The 20070-nt window shown below is 45.1% G+C and overlaps 1 protein-coding gene across 4 annotated transcripts in view; it reads left to right on the top strand.

The window, feature by feature from the left end:
- ILDR2 (immunoglobulin like domain containing receptor 2) overlaps positions 1 to 20070 on the top strand; it is a 742290-nt gene that overhangs the window by 271624 nt on the left and 450596 nt on the right. For all 4 annotated transcript variants that reach the window (XM_069202734.1, XM_069202736.1, XM_069202735.1 and 1 more), the window contains exon 2: positions 19354 to 19674. In XM_069202734.1, the coding sequence (XP_069058835.1) occupies positions 19354 to 19674 (321 nt within the window). The remainder of the gene's footprint in view (positions 1 to 19353; positions 19675 to 20070) is intronic.

Raw genomic sequence — 20070 nt, 5'->3', positions numbered from 1 at the left:
TTGTAGGCTGGGCTACACACAGCTATGCTACTTATGGGTAGCTCGAGAGCTACTAGTAGCTCACGGGCTACTCGTTGGAGGCCCTGTCTATATCATGTTGGTTTGCTGAACAAAAAAAAAGTGGAGTGGAGTATAGTGCCTGTGATGGAGCCACATGATAAATCCAGGGTTTGTAGATAAATTCAGTATTTGTAAAGCACGGCAAATCACCTGTGAGGGTCTCAAGGCGCTGAACTGTAGGCACAGGGAGATTAAGTGAGTTGCACAGAATCACAGCATGTTGAGCCGATGCCGAGACATGGAACAAGTTCGCCCAGCTCCGAAATTGACAGCTCTGTTGATTATGCCACATCCTCTCCCACTTAGAACCCTACTTAAGAGTATGGACAGAGTAAACAAGTTTTCGCAGAGTCAATATGTCTCGACATTTTGAACTACTGGCTTTGCTAATGCTTTTCGCTGATACTTAGAAGCATCAGCAAAAAGCAGCATCAAGAAACCCCCCCCCCCAAAACAAGCATTGATAACACAGCTGCAAGTGCCCACTGCGTCATTCTTTAGTTGATCGCATGCATGATGATGGGTAGGATTCGGAACAACATCCCATGTCCGTCAGCACCGGCCTAGTGCTGCTCCAGTTTAGGAAAGAGTTAAAGAGATACATGACGGATACGCACACATGCGTCATCATGTGTGTGTGCACCTATGTAATGATACATTGCTTGGCCCTCCAAAAAACAAAAAAAAACAAAAATTTAAAAACTTCGAGAGGTGAGGGAGCAACAGAGAAGCAGATACAGGTGAATACAAATGGAGTAGCCGGTGGGAAAGGAGACACAGAAGCACATGAAGCTGATCAGATATATATTTTTTTTAATCAGGGAGGGGTGAAAAAGCAATGGAGGACCTCGGTGGGGGGATGACGGAGCAACATGGAGTGCTCATGGGTTCTGGTATTTGTAGTTGGGAACAGCATGTGAACTACAGTACATACGCACTCTCATGGAGTGCTGAAGAAAAAAGTAGCTCCTACATTTGAGCAGTGGAAGAATACAAGTCTGCCAATCAGAAGGATGGTTAAGAAACTATGCTCCAGGGACAGGCACAACACACCAACGAATGTGAAGCACGCAAAAGAGAGTGAGAATAAAGCCACCAATTGTATGCAGAGGGGCAAGCTCCAAGCAAACTTTTGGTTTGGGTATGGTCCTCAAGAAGTGTTTCTGAAACCAAACAGCTAAAAGCTGTCTGGTAGGCGAGACCTAAAAAGGAATGGGAAAAAGTTCAATGTAATCTGTTTTGCAATGGTTCCCCAAGAAATCCTCAGAGTTGCCAGTTGGCTCAATGCTATCGAGAACATCAGTTTGCAGTCTTTCCCTTTCAGCATGTTGTGCTTTTAGGTCCATGCTTTCAATGAAAGAGCAAAACTACAAGTCTGGCAAGACAAGCTGGGGAAAAGTCATACTGTTGTCTATGAAGCCACAGGGCTACTTAGCGACAATGCAATCTGTAGGTTATACATTCCTGCACCGTTAAAGCAAGGATCTTCATCCCAGGATTAAGGCACACGCAGAAGCTGTCAGTAGACGAAGTTTCAGCAAGGAACCAAGGTTCATCGACTTTTACCATCAGAGACCTTTCCAGCAACAGCGCTGATGTACAGGGATTCTCTATAATTAGTGCTATCTTTAAACTGAGTGCTCTCAAGGCACTGATAACAGGGGTGCTAATTACCCAACTCAGTAATACTCAATGTATTGTCCTTGGAAGGATGAGAGTCAGAGAGTGGACTCACCAGGATTTGAGTGTGCGATGTTTTGTCCTTGGAAGGATGAAAGTCAGAGAGTGTACTCACCATGATTTGAGTGTGTGTTGAGGTACAAAGAACAGGCTCACTAGTGAGCTATTGTGCCACCTTCATTTTTGCTGGTGCTTTGCCAGTCAGCAGCTCACAGCCCTGTTCTGTTTTCTGTTTTAATAAAAGAACAATCAGTGTGTCTCTGCAGTAATGCAGATGCCTTATAAAAGTTTGCTTAGGCCTTTCTCTTTTTCTTTCTCATGAACACACAAAAAAAAAGCTAACAGTGTGCACGGAAGCCCTGGGTGAAGGCACGGGTGGAGGCGCCAGAGGTGCAGATCTTAGTGGTAGTAGTAAATATTCCAGCATGCCAACATGTATGTGGGGCATTGTCTGCCCACAGGAGGTTGGCTGTCTGCTAAGGGTTGGGTTCAGGGTCTGTCTGACCATGTGTATGGGGTTGAAAGCTACAGCTAGCTCCTGATTTTGTCATTCTTGCATATTCACATCATGTGAGTAGGATCACAAAGGACGTTTTGCTCTCACTGGGTCTGGACGAGCCTGGTATAGCAGCAGTGGCATAACAAAGGCCCCCGCAGCCCCATGACGATCCAGCAAAGGCCACTACTCTGAACGCTGACGTTTGCGAACCCTTAAAAAATTATTTTAAAAGGTGCAAGTCCCCGCCTGGCTGCCCGGATACTCTGTGCAGCAAGTTTGGGCTGCCTGTCGTAGGTCAGGCGCAGGGTCTTGCAAAGGCCAGGGCCTGCAGCCAATCCCTCTGCTCACAGTCAAAGGCCATGCATAGCAGGCCAGGGGATACACTCAAAATAATTGGATATAGGATGTCACTAAAACAGAAATCTGCTGAAAAAACTACGATGAAAGTGAGGTTATAGTTAGGATAGATTAAAACATATGTTTAAAAAATAAATGCTGAAATTCACTTTAGAGCCATTGTTAAAATTAAGGTTACAAAATAAAACCTAAAAACATTGAAATAAGCCAATTAGAGTTAGCTTTGTAATCCATAAGATGCACAAAAACCATGCAAACCATAAGTCGCAGACCAAATGCAATGGCCATTACCTCATCTTTGATGTGACAGATGCAAATAAAAAATAAAGGCCTGCATGCAGAAACAGACTCAGGGCCTGATTACGAGTGTGGCGGTCTGGACCACCCCCAATGCGGCTGTCCGACCACCACATTACATCCCTTGTGATCGGACCGCCAGCTCTATCAGGATCTCAGATCCCAGTGTCTGAAAGATCGTGGCGGTCCTAATCCCCAGGACAGTGCTGCAAGCAGCGCTGCCCTGGGGATTACAGTCCCATGAAAAGGCTGGCGGAGAACGGGTGCAGGGGGGTCCGGAGGGCCATCACTGTTGTAAATTTCATTCTCTGCTTTACAGAAAGTGAACATTGTGAGGGTGCTGGTGCATCCTGCAGGCTATAGCATTGCCGCTGGCTTGACTACGAGCTGGAGACAATGCTGTAGGCTGTTTCCCGCTTGGCCTACAGGCAGAAACTCAGGTTTACGAACACTGACCTAGCAGGAAACTCTTAATTACTCCAGCAGGGAAGTCGCTGTGTAGGTGGCAGCCACCCTGTCGGGAGTTTGGCGGATGGGCTTTCCCATCCGCCAAACTCGTAATAGGGCCATCAGTCTCTCATCTTTCCATGATCATAAACACTAGCATGGATTGCCATTGGTTAGTAATTGAATATACTCATAGGCACCGGAATTATGTGGCACTGTATGACATAACTGTGTATCGGGACAGAGTAAATTGTGTAGCAAGAAAAAGCTAATTACGAGGAATAATTTGGCATATTCAATGGTACTAATATTTGTTGTTTTGTCATTTTAATACCTATTAATATTGTCTGAGTTTAATTTCTGAAAACAGTAATCAGAAACTAAAAGACACTAGTAAATCTGCCCAAAGGATCTACCACTTCACTGCACCACATGCTGTGGTTTTTAAGTAACTTTCTATTTGTGTGAGCCAGAAACACTTTCTTTCAAATCTGCAAATGATGTAGCAGATGGTGGATTATGTTGCAGATGCGGGTAATTTATAATCATGCGGAAAACCCTTTGGCCACAATCCTATAATTCTCATGGCCCTGGGTATAGTGACTTTTGAACCTCTCGTCATCGCAGGATGACCTGGTGTTGGGGCACTGGATTTGATGTCAGTGGTAAATCTGATAAGTATTTTCATTTACAGATATATCATTTCTTAGCTACATGCGGAAAGGGCCGGATATGCTGCTCTCTCGTCCATAACAAGAGCAGCCCTCTTTTTGGAGAACAGGGGGCTTCAGGTGAAGCTGGTGCAAATTTTGTTTTCTCTTGTGGCTCTTCCTAAAGGTTATTTTCAGAAATCCGATGAGAAATGTCAGAATAAGTGACAGTAATATCTCAGGACACGGATTGCTGCCTCTAATCAGTTTCTGTTGCCTGTAGGTGTGCTCCCTTGTCATCTCCAGCTGCAGACAGATGTGCTCCCTCCTACCTAGACATCACCAGGCCGCAGAGGGTTGCTTCCTGCGGAATTTTTAGCCCTAGGTCTTTTTGAGAGATTAAGATTGGGGTTCTTTAGTTTCATAGGCTCATATAGACTCCTGCGGCAATAATATCCACATGTGATAATGAGGTTATTGCTCAGTGCCACTGCAAGATTTAAGGGCCTACTCAAAAACTGCATTTTGTCGTACATCTGCATGCAGAACCCTCCACCTCTGCTTTCTTTTCTAGGCGGAAATCTCTACCCTGATTCCGGAGGTTTCCACGCATGCACGCCTGCGTTTTATTAGTAAATGTGGGAGGAACAAGGGAGTGGCTGGAAAGATGTTTAGAGAGTTAAGGAGAGGCAAAGGAAGGATTAAGGAGGGGCTTAAGTATGGATACCCACCCACAAAAGAGTAAAAACATTTGTATTCAGAAATTGCAGTTCTAGAGTTACTACAGCCACAAAGCACCCAGAACGGTCGTGAGTGTACTCCAGTTCAGCCTTGGAGTAAATCAGCACCACACATGGTCACTCATAGGTACTGCAACACACTCCCATAGAAAATAATGGTGCTAGGCACTTGAAGTAACACCCCTAAGAAATAATGTTAATATAAATTAACTTTTTTTTAAATATATTCCTTTCATCTAGTGTTTAAAAAACTATATACAATTACAAGTAAGTAACCACATTATAATTTTTTTAATATACTTTTTAAAATGTAAAATATGTAATTTTGATTTTTGTAAAGAAATGTAAATTAATTAAAATTAATTGTATATATAACTTTTAGGTTTTTGAGGGTGAGATTATGCCTTAAAAAATATTTTTTTTCACACTGAACGATATTTGTGACTAGGTTGCGAAACTGATCACGGCCCACCATGTAACGTTGTGAAGAATTTGCAAATATCAGCGAGAAAAAAAAATTCACAGTCATTCATACACTAATTCATTCACTCTTAGTGGCACTCAAAAACGGACATACCCAGTCAGATCCTCACGCACCCACTCACAGATCCACTCAGACCCTCATGTACTAACTCACAGACCCACTCAGACACTCATGTACCCACTCACCTACCCACTCAGACACGAATGCACCCAGTCACAGACCGACTCAAACACAGACACACCCATTCACAGACCCACTCACACATTCATGCACCTACTCACAGACCTATTCACACACTCAGGCACCCCCTCACACACCCATTCACATACCTACTGAGACACTCATGCTTCTACTCACAGACCCACTCAGACCTTAACGCACCAAGTCACAGACCCACTCAGACACTGACACACTCACTCACAAACCCACTCAGACCCTCACGCACCCACTCACAAATCCACTCAGACACCGATACATCTACTCACAGACCTCCTCATACCCTGATGCAACCACTCACAGACCCATTCAGACGCTCATGCACCCACTCACAGACCCACTCAGACACTCATGCACCCAGTCACAAAACCACACCGACACCGACACTCGCACACCCACTCACAGACCCATTCAGACATTCATGCACCTACTCACAGACCCACTCAGAGGCTCATGCACCCACTCACTGACCCACTCAGATACTCACTCACCAAGTCCCAGACTTATTCAGACACTGTTGCACCCACTCAGACCCTCACACACCCAGCCACAGACACACTGAGACACAGAAGCACCTGCTCACAGACCCACTCCGACCCTCATGCACACACTCTTGCACTTACTTAGACACTCATGCACGCATTCACAGACCCAATGAGACACTCATGCACCTACTCACAGACCTACTCAGTCACTGATGCACCCACTCACCGACCCACTCATACACTCATGCACCCACTCACAGACCCACTCAGACACTGATGCACCTACTCATAGACCCACTCAGACTGTCACACATCCACTCAGAGAACCACTCAGACTCTCACGCACCCACTCTCACACCCAGACAGACACTCTCACATCCAGAGGCACCCTCTCACACCTATTCTCACACTGAGAGAGGCAGACCCTTCAGCCATGTGCGGCACGGATTTGGGTGGTTGTAGGTGTTGGCTGCAGAGCCGGGCCTAACTCCCGCCACCTAAAGCCAAATGCTGTGCGCGGTGGTGGTTGGATTAATGTATAGTAATTAAAATTACTTTACAACAAAAAAACATAGAAATTCACTAAAAAATCAAAGGTTACAGGGACGTTATAGTTAGAAAATAGAATTATAAAAACCTAAGAAATTCATTGAAAAAACCGAAGGTTACTGGGACGTTATAGCTAGGAACGAGAATTAAAAAAACCTCAGAATTTCACTGAAAAAAACAAAGGTTACAGGGACGTTATAGTTAGGCTCACATTTCACATGTACAAAACCATAGAAATCCACCAGTTATTGATACCTGAGCTAAGTATAGCTTGCACCCCCGTAATGCAGTGCTTATGACCTCACATATTTCATCACTCATGATATGGCCAGTAATATCACTGATGATATCTCAAATGACATCACTGATAACATCATCGACACAACCACTCACACACCCACTCACACCCCCACACTAGGTGACATACATACACTCACACACAACTACTCACATACTCATTCACACACCCATAAAAATACTGACACACACCCATTCACTCACGTAGCCACTGGCACAACCACTCACTCATCCTTATGGAACTCACTGATCTATACAGAGACCCATACAGCCACTCACACACCCAGTTACAGACCCATACAGCCACTCACACACCCACTCATACACCTGTACAACTAGTCACATACCCACTTACAGACCCACACAGCCACTTACACACCCACTCACTCACCCATACAACCATTCACACACCCATTCACCTATAGTAGTCACTGGCTCATCCACTCAGTCACTGATACAGGCACTTACACACCCAGTTGCTCACCGATACAGCCACTCACACACCACTCACTCAGCCATGCACCTACCCATATACCCACTCACTCACTGATACACCTACTCACACATCCACTCACTATCCTATACAGTCAGTGACACAACCACTCACTTATTCATACTGCAAGTCATACAGCCACTCACATCCACTCACTCACTGATAGTCACTTACACACCCAGTCACTCACACATACAAGCATGCACACACCCACTCAGTCACCCGTACAGCCACTCATACACCCACTCACACAACCAATGCAGCCACTCACAAATCCACTCGCTCGCTGATACAACTACATATACATCCACTTACTCTCCAAAACAGGAACTGATTCAAACACACACTCACGCATACAGCCACTTAAATTTACTGGATGATGCCATCAGTGATGTCATTTTAGATGTCATCAGTGATGTCACTGACCATGTCATGAGTGATGTAATGTGTGAGGTGGTAAGCAGTGCATTACGGGGCACACATTATAGTTAGCTCAGGTAACTATTACTGCTGCCTAACTATAACGTCCCTTTTAACTTTATTTTCAGTGAATATTTATATATATGCAAAAGGGTACATGTAGTACATTTGCATTCAGAAATAGTGAGTAGCAAAAAGTAGTACAGTTAGTGCAAATGTAAGAGTGAAGTTACATATGAGTAAATCTACACATGTAAATCTGCCTTTGTGAATAGGCCTTTTAGTGGGCAGTGTTAAAAATGAGGAATAACACGCTGCACAGTGTGCCCAGCTTCTTATAGTGAATGTTTTGCTCTTGTTTACCTCCTGCTCTTGCTTAGCTCCTGCTTTTTGCTCCCTTTATTGAGCCGGCATCATGGGTACATGACATTTATACCTGCTCCTCTCTTCTCAGACAGGTCTACAGAACATAACATACCACTCAAAACAAATAAAGTGTGACTAGCAGTGGCGGCTGGTACTTTTAGAAGGGTCGGATGGGACACAAATGCACAAATAAACACACATCCATGTATTTACACAAGTGCACACACACACATCCATTCACAATACTCACTCCTAAATATTCATACATGCACAAACACACCAAAAAAAAAAAAAAATCTCACCTGCCAGCTGAGTCTTGGGGATCACAGGAAGGTTGGGACTGCTGCAGGTGCATTGCCACGCTGAAGAGGTCACACCTACAGGAGCTGTGACATCTTCAGCCCAGCAAAGTTCAGCTCAGGCAGCCAGGAGCTTGTGCATTTAGTGCATGTCAAGCTCCTGTTTGCCTGACCTGAAAATAAAACTTGTGTGTGAGGCTGACCTTTCCTCCACCTTATAAATTCCCTTCTTTTTGAGCAAAAGGTGAGTCGGCATGGCCCCTCCACCTATTAGGATGGCTGTGGCTGGTGACTGCTCAGTGAAGAAATCTATAGACCAGTGTTTGCTGCTAGGATGATTCAAGATGCATTTTTCTATCTTACAAATAGCCATGGGTGTGGTCCTAGCTGGTAGTAGGTCGTGGAGTTTGGGACATTGTGAAGACTGGCAGCTTAAACATGCTATAATATTTTTCAAACTACAGAAATTGCAAAGCTCTCCATTTTGTTAAAATCATGAGTGCTTGTGGCAACTGATGAAGGGTACCACGTGGCAGTCATCCACTCCGCTCCCTCTCGCGAGATCCCTGCGCATTCATTTCTTGCCACCCTTGCCAACCCCTTCAAAGTGTTTCCTGGATACTCATCTGCCTGTAGTTCCCTGCCCGAACCACCTCAGCTGCCCCCTTTCTTCTGGCTCCACGTGCATGAACTTTTCATGGGCCTGCCCTCCACACTACCCGGGCTGCCCTCTTCGACACATAGCGGTGTTTGTTAGAGGTTGTAGAATTCAACATTTTGTTACTTTCTTTAGGATCTCCCACCTATGGACATCCTAGAGGGGTTAGTGGACATTGCAAAGCAAGAAAAGTAAAGCCCTGATGTTATTAAAAAGAAAGAGGCAAGTATTATGCTTTCATGTCTCGCTTCCTTTCAATAAAAGCCACCGTGAAACTCCAAACTATAGTTTCCATAGTTCTCCAAGTTAAACAACAAAGAGCAGGAAAGTAAAAATAAACAAATACAATCATCTCAAATGCCAGCCAATTTAAGGTGCAGTGAAGTCTCTTTTCTTGATGCAGGTCATGTGGAGAAAATAGAATATCACGAACAGTGAGAAACTCCAGAGAGTTGCCCTGAAAAACATCATTTCTAGGCACCAGAAATGGAGATGATTGGAGATGAAAATAGAAAAAGCATATACATCATAATAGTTGCAGAAATATGCTAGTAGAATATCTTTCTTAGAAAGACCCTGTAGGTGTAATATTCACCTTCATGTCTTTAATACAAATTATCATTTTAGTTAAGATAATTTGCGTTTAATGGCAACATGGGAGGCTCGTATTTTGATTTTTAATTCATTTTGGAGATATGTATGCCACAAGTTTGCAATGCAGTGTTTTAAATGTTGAAACTCTAGACCGTTCAACCAATCGAACAATGTCTTCTTTCCCTGCACCAGCACAGCACCTCGAGTTTTAATCTTAACAGAAGACATAACTTGTCTAGGAGCTGCATTTTGGTTGCTTTAAAGGCTTCAGAGTAGGAAGAGATGGTCCTGAAAGTAGATTTTGTCTGCATAGTCTGAGTGAGCCAAGATGGGAGTGGTGGTAGCCTCTAGTTCTTGTGGGAAACCTAGACCTATGGGGATGCATTCATGGGTTTCTCAATTCACTTTGAGGATGAGTGATAGGCCAGAGTCAATGGTCACTCCATGATTTCTTCTTAATGTATGTGTCACCCGTAGTGGGTCAAATTGCTGGAAGTTGATAGTTCCTCCTTTCATCTTGGTTTTAGATAATTTCAGGTCCAGGTGCTTATTCAGCATCCACTGGTTGATGGCTCGGAGGCATTGATCTAGTCATGAGGCCTCCTCAGGTCTTCTGCTTCAAGCTGATGTATGTGTCACCAGAGTTCTTGTGCCTGAGGAATTCCAAACTTTGTGCTGACAAATGTTGATGTAAAAGGGGCAGTGAGATGATGCTAGATCTGTTGGCATGGTACGCGGGGATCCAGTGTAGGATACTTCCTTGGGTGCCAAGTTCCTCTATCCTTAGTAATAGCGTCTGATGGAGGACTGTGTAAAAGGCTGTAGTTAGGCCAAGCTCTGGCACTGCAACCACTTTATTTCATCCCACAGTTGTTGTCAGGCCGCCCTATATAGAGATCATGTTTGATTGAGTGCCTTTGTTGAGGTGTTTTCCCATTTGATGGTCGGAGAGTAGTTTGTTTCCTTTCATCAATTTGGAGATCTGCTTAAGTTGTCTCTCCCTATCAGCCGTCCTAAGAACAGGCCATAGCAGGTGAGGAGCTGGCTGGGACTATTTGGTCAAAGTAGTTTTGCTTAGTTAGTCTTCCGATGTAGGAGGCCTTGAGAACCGAGGGGAAGGCGCTTGAAGTTAGTGAATTGGTGCAGATGAGTCTTGCTAGGCCGCAGCACTTGTGAAGTGTACAATGTTCTTGAAGGTCTGTGCTGGGCAGGGGTCTGACAGGGAGCCAGCTGGAGTGCTTGAGTTCACATGTTGTTTGAGCAGGTACTTGGGGAGTTGTTTGAAGGCAGCCAGTGAATGATGTCTGCCTATCCAATTAATCTTGTTAATCCTGGTCTTTATAGGCAGGTTGTTCTGCTTCTGGCTCTTGCGTCCAAGATCTTTGCTTTTGAGATGATTTTGACTCAGTTGAGTTACTGATGGTGGCTTAGTGTAGGACCTTGCTGTGGGTGCCTGGATTACAGAAATCCGCCAGGATCCTCTGTGCATCTTTAGAAGGTCATTTGGTTTAGAAGACCTGCTGGGAATAGTGTAGTCTTTTTACCTTTAAATGGATGAATTGTAACTTATTTTGTGGCCCTGAGCCCTGTTTTGGCTTTTTGGTAATTATATTAAATTGCCACTGAAGTACACTGTTTTCTTTTTCTTTTCATTGAGCCACGGGCTCTCCTGTCCGTACTTGGGGTGTGTGCACTCTCTGCGGGGTATCAATTGTGTTAAATATTTGGATACTTCACGAACATATTTTATCTATGAATCACTGAATATAAGGCCTAGTTTTCTTTAATAATATTCCAGACCAGACTAGAGGTACCTGCATCTAATCCGTGGGAATTACAGGAGGATTAATCTGATAAAACAGTATGGAAATAAATTGCATACACATCGGATCATGCTGAAGAAATAAATGGCTCAAGGAGGCTGAATACCTTACTTGTATAGCCAAAAGCTTTGAGTAATACCAGCATCTCCCCTTTCCCTTTGGAATTATTTTGAAGTGGTAATTTGATACTCCTTGTTGGAGATTGTGTATGAATTCAGTTAATATAGGTTATACATGCAGGTGGCTGGTCACAGTGTCAGGAAATTTCAATGATATTTCATTCCTGGACATTCCTTTAGCAAATCAATGTTATTGCGTTAGTCTATCTGGTTTAATTCAAATGAATGGGCATATTTTCAAAGACTTCACACAATGCAGCAAGTGAGGTTGCTGTTCTGCACTGCGTAAATAGTACAGAGCAGAAATGTGCCATATCTTTAAAGGAGGGTGCAGTTCTGCCTTCTTCTTGGACTGGTGCACTTGTGGCTGCCAAGCGCTAACACCGGTACCCTTGTGCCATAGTGAAAGGTTGTCTGTGTTAAGGGCAGGATAGTTTTGTGCAGGAAGAGGTTATTTCCTCCTTGTATGTGTGCAGAAGGCAGCACACATGCAAAGATAAAGCAACAAGGAAAAATAAAGATACACAAGCCTCACGTAGGCGTACCATTCTGGCACAAATCTATGACTGTGAGTGTTTCTAAAGTAGGATTTACTCAAACTCCATGAGTGAATGCACAGGGGCCCCATGCAGCACCCAAGGAACACCCAACGTATGCAAAGTAACACATAGCAGTGGCATGCGTTGCAGTATGTTACCTTTTTTTTAACCATTTACGTTGCTTTGTAAATACCACAAGGATTTTGCATCTGGTCTGTGCCAAAAAAGTGATGCAAACCTGCCACAAAATCTTTGTAAATCTGTGTCCATGTCTACAACTCCAGAACGTTAGATGAAAATCCAGGACTGGAATCCTGGGCCCAGTATACTAAAATGTATCTGCACTACTAAAAGGTACCTGTTTCTCCTCCTCTAAGTTTGAGCAAGTTTTCTCTGTATGCAGGTCCTGATTCGATAAGGGAAGAGCTAAGTCAGCAGCATAATCGCTTGCTGCTTTTCTCTGCTTGCTCTCTATGTCTGCTACAATGGGGAGATTTCTTGAATACCCATGAGCCATGTGGGTGGAGGGACAAGGGGGCCTGCACAGAGCAGGAGGTCCCGGAACATCACCCAGGTGGATCACAGAGCACATTCCCATGCATGAGACATGAGCAAAGGCATGTTTATGTGAATGTAAATTACATCATTGCGACCCCTATGTTAGACCGGGTAGGCCGTTTAATTCCACCAGGTATTTCCCCGGTGAACTGGAGCCCTTGAAGCAGGTTTTGAAAGCCAAGGCCCTCCTGGTGCCTTGATCACTTCCTTCAAGATGAATTGAAGAAGGTTTGAGAAAGGGGGGGGAGGGGTTAGAGAGAAAGTGATCAGAGAGCGAGAAGAGAGAGCAAGGGGATGGATAGAGAGGATGTGGCGTTAGGGCTAGAGCTGCTGACTTTGGAACTGGAGAACCGGGTTCAGGACTCAGCATTGGCATACTAGCCTTTGATTCTGGGCAAATCACTTAGGGGGTCATTATGATCCCGGCGGTAGGTGATAATGTGGCGGTGAGCCTTGCTACCGCCATGGTTTTCCTGGTGTTTGCAACACCACGAAAACCATGGTGGTAGGCCCTACTAGTGACAGGGAATTCATTCCCTGTCACTGGTTGGAGGCTCACCCACCCCCCAAACAGTCCCCAGATTCCACGCTCCCCCCTTTTTATCCCCCACCCTCACATTCACGCACACTCGCAGACACTCAACACACATGCACACACTCACTCACACTGGCCTACACACATTCATTCATGCATGCATCCAATCATTCTCACACACATCCGTACACGCATTCACACTGACACGCATTCACATTTCCATTTGCACAAGTATTCTCACACATGCATACACCCATGCACACAACACTACACACCGTTGCATTCACGCACAAACTCACACATACATGCACACAACCCCCCTCACACACACACACACAACCAACACCCCCACCTCCTTCGCCTGTCGGAAGCTCAACTTACCTGCATCCAGGGGGTCTTCCGGCAGGGAACGTGACGGGGCGCTGCTACCGCCAGCACCGCCCACCAGGAGCTCCCGCCAGCAGAACACCGCCAGTCCGTATCATGTTTCATGATACGGCTGGCACGGTCTACTGGTGTGGCACTGCTGGTGGTAACAGCGCCACCTTACCGCCATCCGCTAGGATGGCCACAGACAGATGTCCGGCCTTCTTGTGGCGGAAATCCGGCTGTGGTCATAATTTGGCGAACAGATGGTAGCCACGGCAACGGTCTTTTGGCGGCCGCGGCGGTAGGCAGCTTTTACCGGCCAATGTTGAAATGAGGGCCTTAATCTCCTAAAGCACAAACAATAATGTTCCTTGTGTAAGATAATTGGTGCTCATGTACAGAGCTCCAATAACTTCGGGTCGAAACTGTGCTTTATAAAACTGCAAAAAAGAGAGAGATAGAAGGAGGAGATGGAAAGAGCTGGACAGTTTTGATCATTTTTGCCAGCGCTTCATTTGATTCTCCAGTCCGGCCTGTTAGGAGTTAAAAGTAACACTTAAGTCCTACACTACACAGCTCGAGACCTTAATGACTGTTCGTGAAGTAGGCAGTCAGTATATTTGTCCCTTGACTGCAATGTATTTATTACTGCAGACAAATCTAGCTCTCTCGTGGCTTGGTATTTGGAAATACTTGAGGGCAGAAAGGTGGTACAATGGGAAAACGGGCTGAAAAACTCAGCCTGCAAAATATAGACTCGAAGATTCTCAAAAAATATCCACTGTACATAAATATATCCATACAAAAATGTCCATATGCAGCTGAAACCACTATCAAGAGCTTGCCCCCGAATATTTGAGGGCTAAAGTTACAATAGTTAATTAACATATTTCTTCAAAAGGTGAGATTGTGGTTTAGCTAGATTTAGGACTGTAAAACAAGGTGAAAGTTTGTAGAGAGATATATACGTGTGCTGGATAGTATTGCAGTAGATGTCTTGAGTCTGCATTTTCGACATCTGTTTTTATGGTTGGCATGGCAGCACAGCTGTCACCAATCATGTGAGCATCACTAGAGAGGGACTTTGGCTCCTCCCACATGTTGGGCAGAATTTGTGTGCTTCCACAAAAGAGTGCCTTCATTCCATACAGCAGTCGTCATTTTGTTTACGTATCGAACCTTCAGGGGCACATGCGTGATATTGGATTGCTAATATAGGCCCTCATTACGAGCCAGGCGGTGCCCCTTAGGGCATTCTGACCGCGGCGCTTTGGCCGCGGTCAGTGCAGGAAAACCGGCGGTCTCCCGACGGTTTTCCGCTGCCCGTCAGAATCCTCCAAGGCGGCGCAGCATGCTGCGCCGCCTTGGGGATTCTGACACCCCCTACCGCCATCCTGTTCCTGGCGGTTCGCCCGCCAGGAACAGGATGGCGGTAGGGGGTGTCGCGGGGCCCCTGGGGGCCCCTGCAGTGCCCATGCCAATGGCATGGGCACTGCAGGGGCCCCCGTAAGAGGGCCCCGCTTGTATTTCACTGTCTGCATAGCAGACAGTGAAATACGCGACGGGTGCAGTAGCACCCGTCGCACCTTCCCACTCCGCCGGCTCGATTACGAGCCGGCTTCATGGTGGGAAGGTCGTTTTCCCCTGGGCTGGCGGGCGGCCTTTTGAAGGCCGCCCGCCAGCCCAGGGGAAAACTCAAAATACCCGCCGCGGTCTTGCGACCGCGGTACGGTATTTTGGCGGCTCCCGCCAGGCGCGCAGTCACCGCGTCCGGCGGGAGTCGTAATGACCCCCATAGTGTCTTAGATAATTAGATAATTTAAGTTGTTTTTCTCTGGCAGCAAAAAATACTTTTAGGGTCAAACTAATTTGCATAAATCATTTTGTTTACTTGGTCTTTCATTGACATAGTGCAGACAAAATACATCCAGGTGTCTGCCTCTCCTCTTCCTCTTGTCCCTGCACCCTGATCGAACCTCACTCTTACCTACTGCACGCCACAACATTTTTTGAGGCGACCCTAAATGGCGATACTCTTAAATTCAGTTCTTCTGTATAAGCCTTCCTCCTCACTGCATTCAGTGAAGACTCTTTAATCGGGGTCTCTTGGCCTCTTGTTTACATCCTTTTATCTCTTCATTATCCATGCCCCGCTTATGGTGAAGGTCAAACATGGTTTGGACTATAGAAGTGCACCACTTCAGTGCCTGAACCACTTTTTTAATTTGTTTTTCTTTTGATGCACACTCAGGCCCATATTTATACTTTTTGACGCAAAACTGCGCTAACGCAGTTTTGCGTCAAAAAAATTTGCGCTGGCTAACGCCATTCTGAAGCACCATGCGGGCGCCGTATTTATCGAATGACGTTAGCCGGCGTTAGCCGTCGGCGGCGTCTGGTGTACGTTAAAAAAAACGACGTACACCAGGCAGCGCCGGCGTGGGGGATATGGGGCTTGGGCGTCAAGAAATGGGGCAAGTCAGGTTGAGGCAATTTTTTCGCCTCAACCCGATTTGCGCCATTATTTTCCACTCCCAACCCCCATAGAAATGAGTCCTGTCTTAGCAAAGACAGGAGTCATGCCCCCTTGCCCAATGGCCATGCCCAGGGGACTTGTGTCCCCTGGGCATGGTCATTGGGCATAGTGGCATGTAGGGGGGCACAAATCAGCCCCCCCTATGCCACAATTTTTTTTTTTTTAAAACACTTACCTGAACTTACCTTAATGTCCCTGGGATGGGTCCCTCCAGCCTTGGGTGTCCTCCTGGGGTGGGCAAGGGTGACAGGGGGGGTCCCTGGGGGCATGGGAGGGCACCTCTGGGCTCCTTCAGAGCCCACAGGTCCCTTAACGCCTGCCTTTTGCAGGTGCTAAAAAACGGCGTAAAAGCGGCCGTATGTCATTTTTTTTGACCCGCCCACTCCCGGGCGTGAATTTTGCCCGGGAGTATAAATCCGACGCACATGCCTCGGAGTTGATTTTTTAGACGGGAACGCCTACCTTGCATATAATTAACGCAAAGTAGGTGTCCACGCTAAAAAATTACGCAAACTCCATGGACTTTGGCGCTAGACGCGTCTAACGCCAAAGTATAAATATGGAGTTAGTTTTGCGTCGGAATTGCGTCAAAAAAAACGACGCAATTCCGGCGCAAACGGAGTATAAATATGCCCCTCAGTGTTTACTGCTTCAATGTAAAGCATCCACAATCTTCACAATGCAAGAGAAACTACTGAAAATAAATAAAAATACTAAAAGTCTGTAAGGCTGCATAATTAAGGGCCAGATGTATGAAAGCATTTTGCATTCGCAAACGGTGCAAATGCCCGTTTGCGAATGCAAAATGCCATTTCAGAATGTATGAAATACATTCTGAATGCAATTTTAAGGAATCGCTAAAATAGCGATTCCTTAAAATTGCGACCCTGTTTAGAGAGTCGCAAATTGCCACTCTCTAAATTAGAAATCACAAATAAGGATTCCTTATTTGCGATTTCTTAGCACATGTATGAAGCCTTTCCTAAATGCGATTTTGGCATTTAGGAATCGCTAATTACCACCAAGTTGAACTTGGTGGTAACCATGTGCAAAATTTTAAAATGCATTTTTTAATTGTACATGTAAAGCACACATGCCCTTTTGGCATGTGTGCACCTTACATGTCCCCAAAAAATAATTTTGGGGTGCAGCAGAGGGGGCCTTAACCCCGGCACCCTGGGGTTTTGCATTTCCAAAATTGCGATTTCTGGTTCAGAAATTGCAATATTGGAAATGCAAAAAATTTGCAGATATGGGCAACAGGCCCATAGCTGCGAATGGGGCCGGTATCGCAATTTGCGATTCGGTAATAGCATTTGCGATTTTTAAGAAATCGCTATTACCGATTCGCAAATGTAATACATGGCACTTTGCGAGTCGGAAATAGCGATTTCTTAAAAATCGCTATTTCCGAACATCTGGCCCTTAATGTCTCATCGCAGGTCTCTAAATTGTGCACATTTTCATTGAGGGTCTCAAGTTGGGCGATGCTCGCAATATCAAAGAGCTTTAGGTATGGGGCAGTTGTTGGACAGAATATTGGAGCCAAAGATTGGGTTTCTTATGGGGAGATGTCACAGATGTCTCCGATTGCCGGTATGGCTTCCTCCTTTCTCCCTGAAAGAGGTATTAATGAATTAAGCGGTAATGAGAGCTAACAAAAGAGGGCATTCCTTGATATTTTCAGCAAGGCAAAGATCTCCAGGGGATTTTAAGGATCCATGTTTGAAGAGATAGTGATGACGTGCGTCTGTGACAATATGAAAAGAGAAGGAACCGAGGAATAAGGTCCAGCCAATTGGGAGGAAGCTTTTTGTCGACTTCCTGCCCATTACCTGTGATGCCGAGGTAGCCATTGGACTGTTAGCACAGAGGGATTTGATGAAGATGGATGGGTCTTGCAAGCTTTTGAATTAGGGTTGTTATTTTCTTTAAGCATGAAGGTTATCAATCATTTTACAGTATATTTAGTGTTTAGTTTGACCATCACTAGGAAGTGGACCATTCAGAAATGTTATGGCGAAGAGCTTCTGATGTACAAGTCTAAAATGCTTATAGCGAGAATGGTGGGAAAATCAACATCTTAAAGGTAATTTGTGATGAGTCCATTGATGTGTTTTTGTGGGCACATTACTTACGTCGAGATCAGGATTGGGGATTCAGTCTAAGCTGTGTTCTTTAAAAGTGTGTGAGGTATTGATGACCTGAGTTAGAGAGCTGCTTTCAGGGTGATTTGGTAGTGGAATGACTGTGGGATGGGAAGCTTACTCAGCCAAGCATCTGAAGTCACTTGTGCGAACTTTGTTTTAGTGTTGCAAAGAATACCAAAATATTTACTCTAAAAGGCTGATTTATCATTATTTTGGATAAGCTCTAAGTTCATAATTTCAAAACTGATGTTGGGTGTCATTTTTTATTTTATGTTACTTGCCTCAAAAGAAGGTGAAGCTTATGTTAAATCTTATTGGTGGTGAATATACCACATTTTCATGAGGTTCTGGTGCTGTTCTAAACGGTGTAATTTGTGGATATTGAGGATGGCTGTCTTGGTGGGTAGTGGCTGGAGTGAAATTAAGTAGGGCTGTTTTGCCTGTGTAGCAAGACAGAAAAGTATGTGGAACTATTGGAGTTGAGGAGGGTAGGGAGAGTGTGATGTGATCCCCGTTTAAAAATTACAATAAAAAAGAGTTATGGTAGCCTATGGATTGGTTGATCTTCGGGAACACCCTGTAACAAGTGATTGCACTTAGCTCCATTTGGTAGAACATCCTATGCACGTCACCACTCCTCAAAGCTTGTGATGTGTGTTTTGCTTTAAACCTATCGCCCTCATATGGTATGATCTGCCGCGGTCCACATTGAGGCTCTGTGGCCAGTATAAGTTGGGTGACCCATAAATCTCTGCGGGTCATTAGACTTCGATACCTGCAGATGGATCCACGCCATGTGTGAACAATCACGATTAACTTGATCCCTGAGGGCAGCTCCTTTTTGCTCTGCTTCAAGTTTACCACTAAATAACAGCAGGACATTGTAGAGTGTAGTGACAGCAATTTGGAAGAATAGAGCCCACCCAGCCTCAGATGCACTGGGTGTCTCCAAACATTTTAGAAGTTGTGGAAAATAATTCACTCAGCTCAATTTTTGTTTTTATTTAGATTTTAACGTTCAAACTGTCGCTGTTACAGCATATTGTAAAGTACTGTGATCCTGCCTCAACTGAAAGTGATATTTTCACTGCAGACATGATGCACTAATTGAGAATATGTTGGTCTGTTCACAGCTGCTGTGGAAGGGTTGCAAGTGACCATGCCGGAGAAGAAGAAGGTCGCCATGCTCTTCGACTCCACCGTGCTGCGCTGCCAGTACTCCACATCTTCCCGCCAGTCCGCGGTTGTGCAGTGGAAGTACAAATCCTACTGTCAGGACCGCATGGAGGAAGCTCTGGGCCTGCCCCCAGATCCAAACAAGCAGAACCTGGGCTGGGATCCCTACTCGGACTGCGTGGACAACGCCCGGACCGTCCGTATTGTGGCCTCTAAGCAAGGCTCTGCTGTCACACTGGGAGAGTTCTACCGCGAGAGAGACATCACCATCGATCATGGTAAAATGATGCATTTGTTTTTTATAGATTAGATCAGGTGTCTCCAACCAATCGATCACAAGCTACTAGAAGGTCCCAGATCCCTTCAGAGTAGCTCACAGCCTGGAGTTGATTTTTAAATATACACAAAGTCACATTTTTCCTTTTAAAGTAAAGGGAAGGCTGTGTTTATTTTACATTATTATCACCAGGCTGCAGACAGCAGGGCCTGATAAGGAGCAGTGCTGGAGTCAGATTCATGACCCGGGGCACAAAGGTGAAGAATTGAAGCACTAAGGTACTTAACTCTTAAATAAAAGTCCCTGTCAACTCAGTATTGGAAGTGAGAACAACATTATGTTTCTCAATGGTTTTAAATCAGAGAAAATGAAATTGAAAAGTTACCTTAAAATTAAG

This window comes from Pleurodeles waltl, chromosome 8 (assembly GCF_031143425.1).
Source record: "Pleurodeles waltl isolate 20211129_DDA chromosome 8, aPleWal1.hap1.20221129, whole genome shotgun sequence".
NCBI lineage: Eukaryota > Metazoa > Chordata > Amphibia > Caudata > Salamandridae > Pleurodeles > Pleurodeles waltl.
Note: the sequence above shows the minus strand (reverse complement) of the source record. Positions and strands in the feature narration are given on the sequence as shown.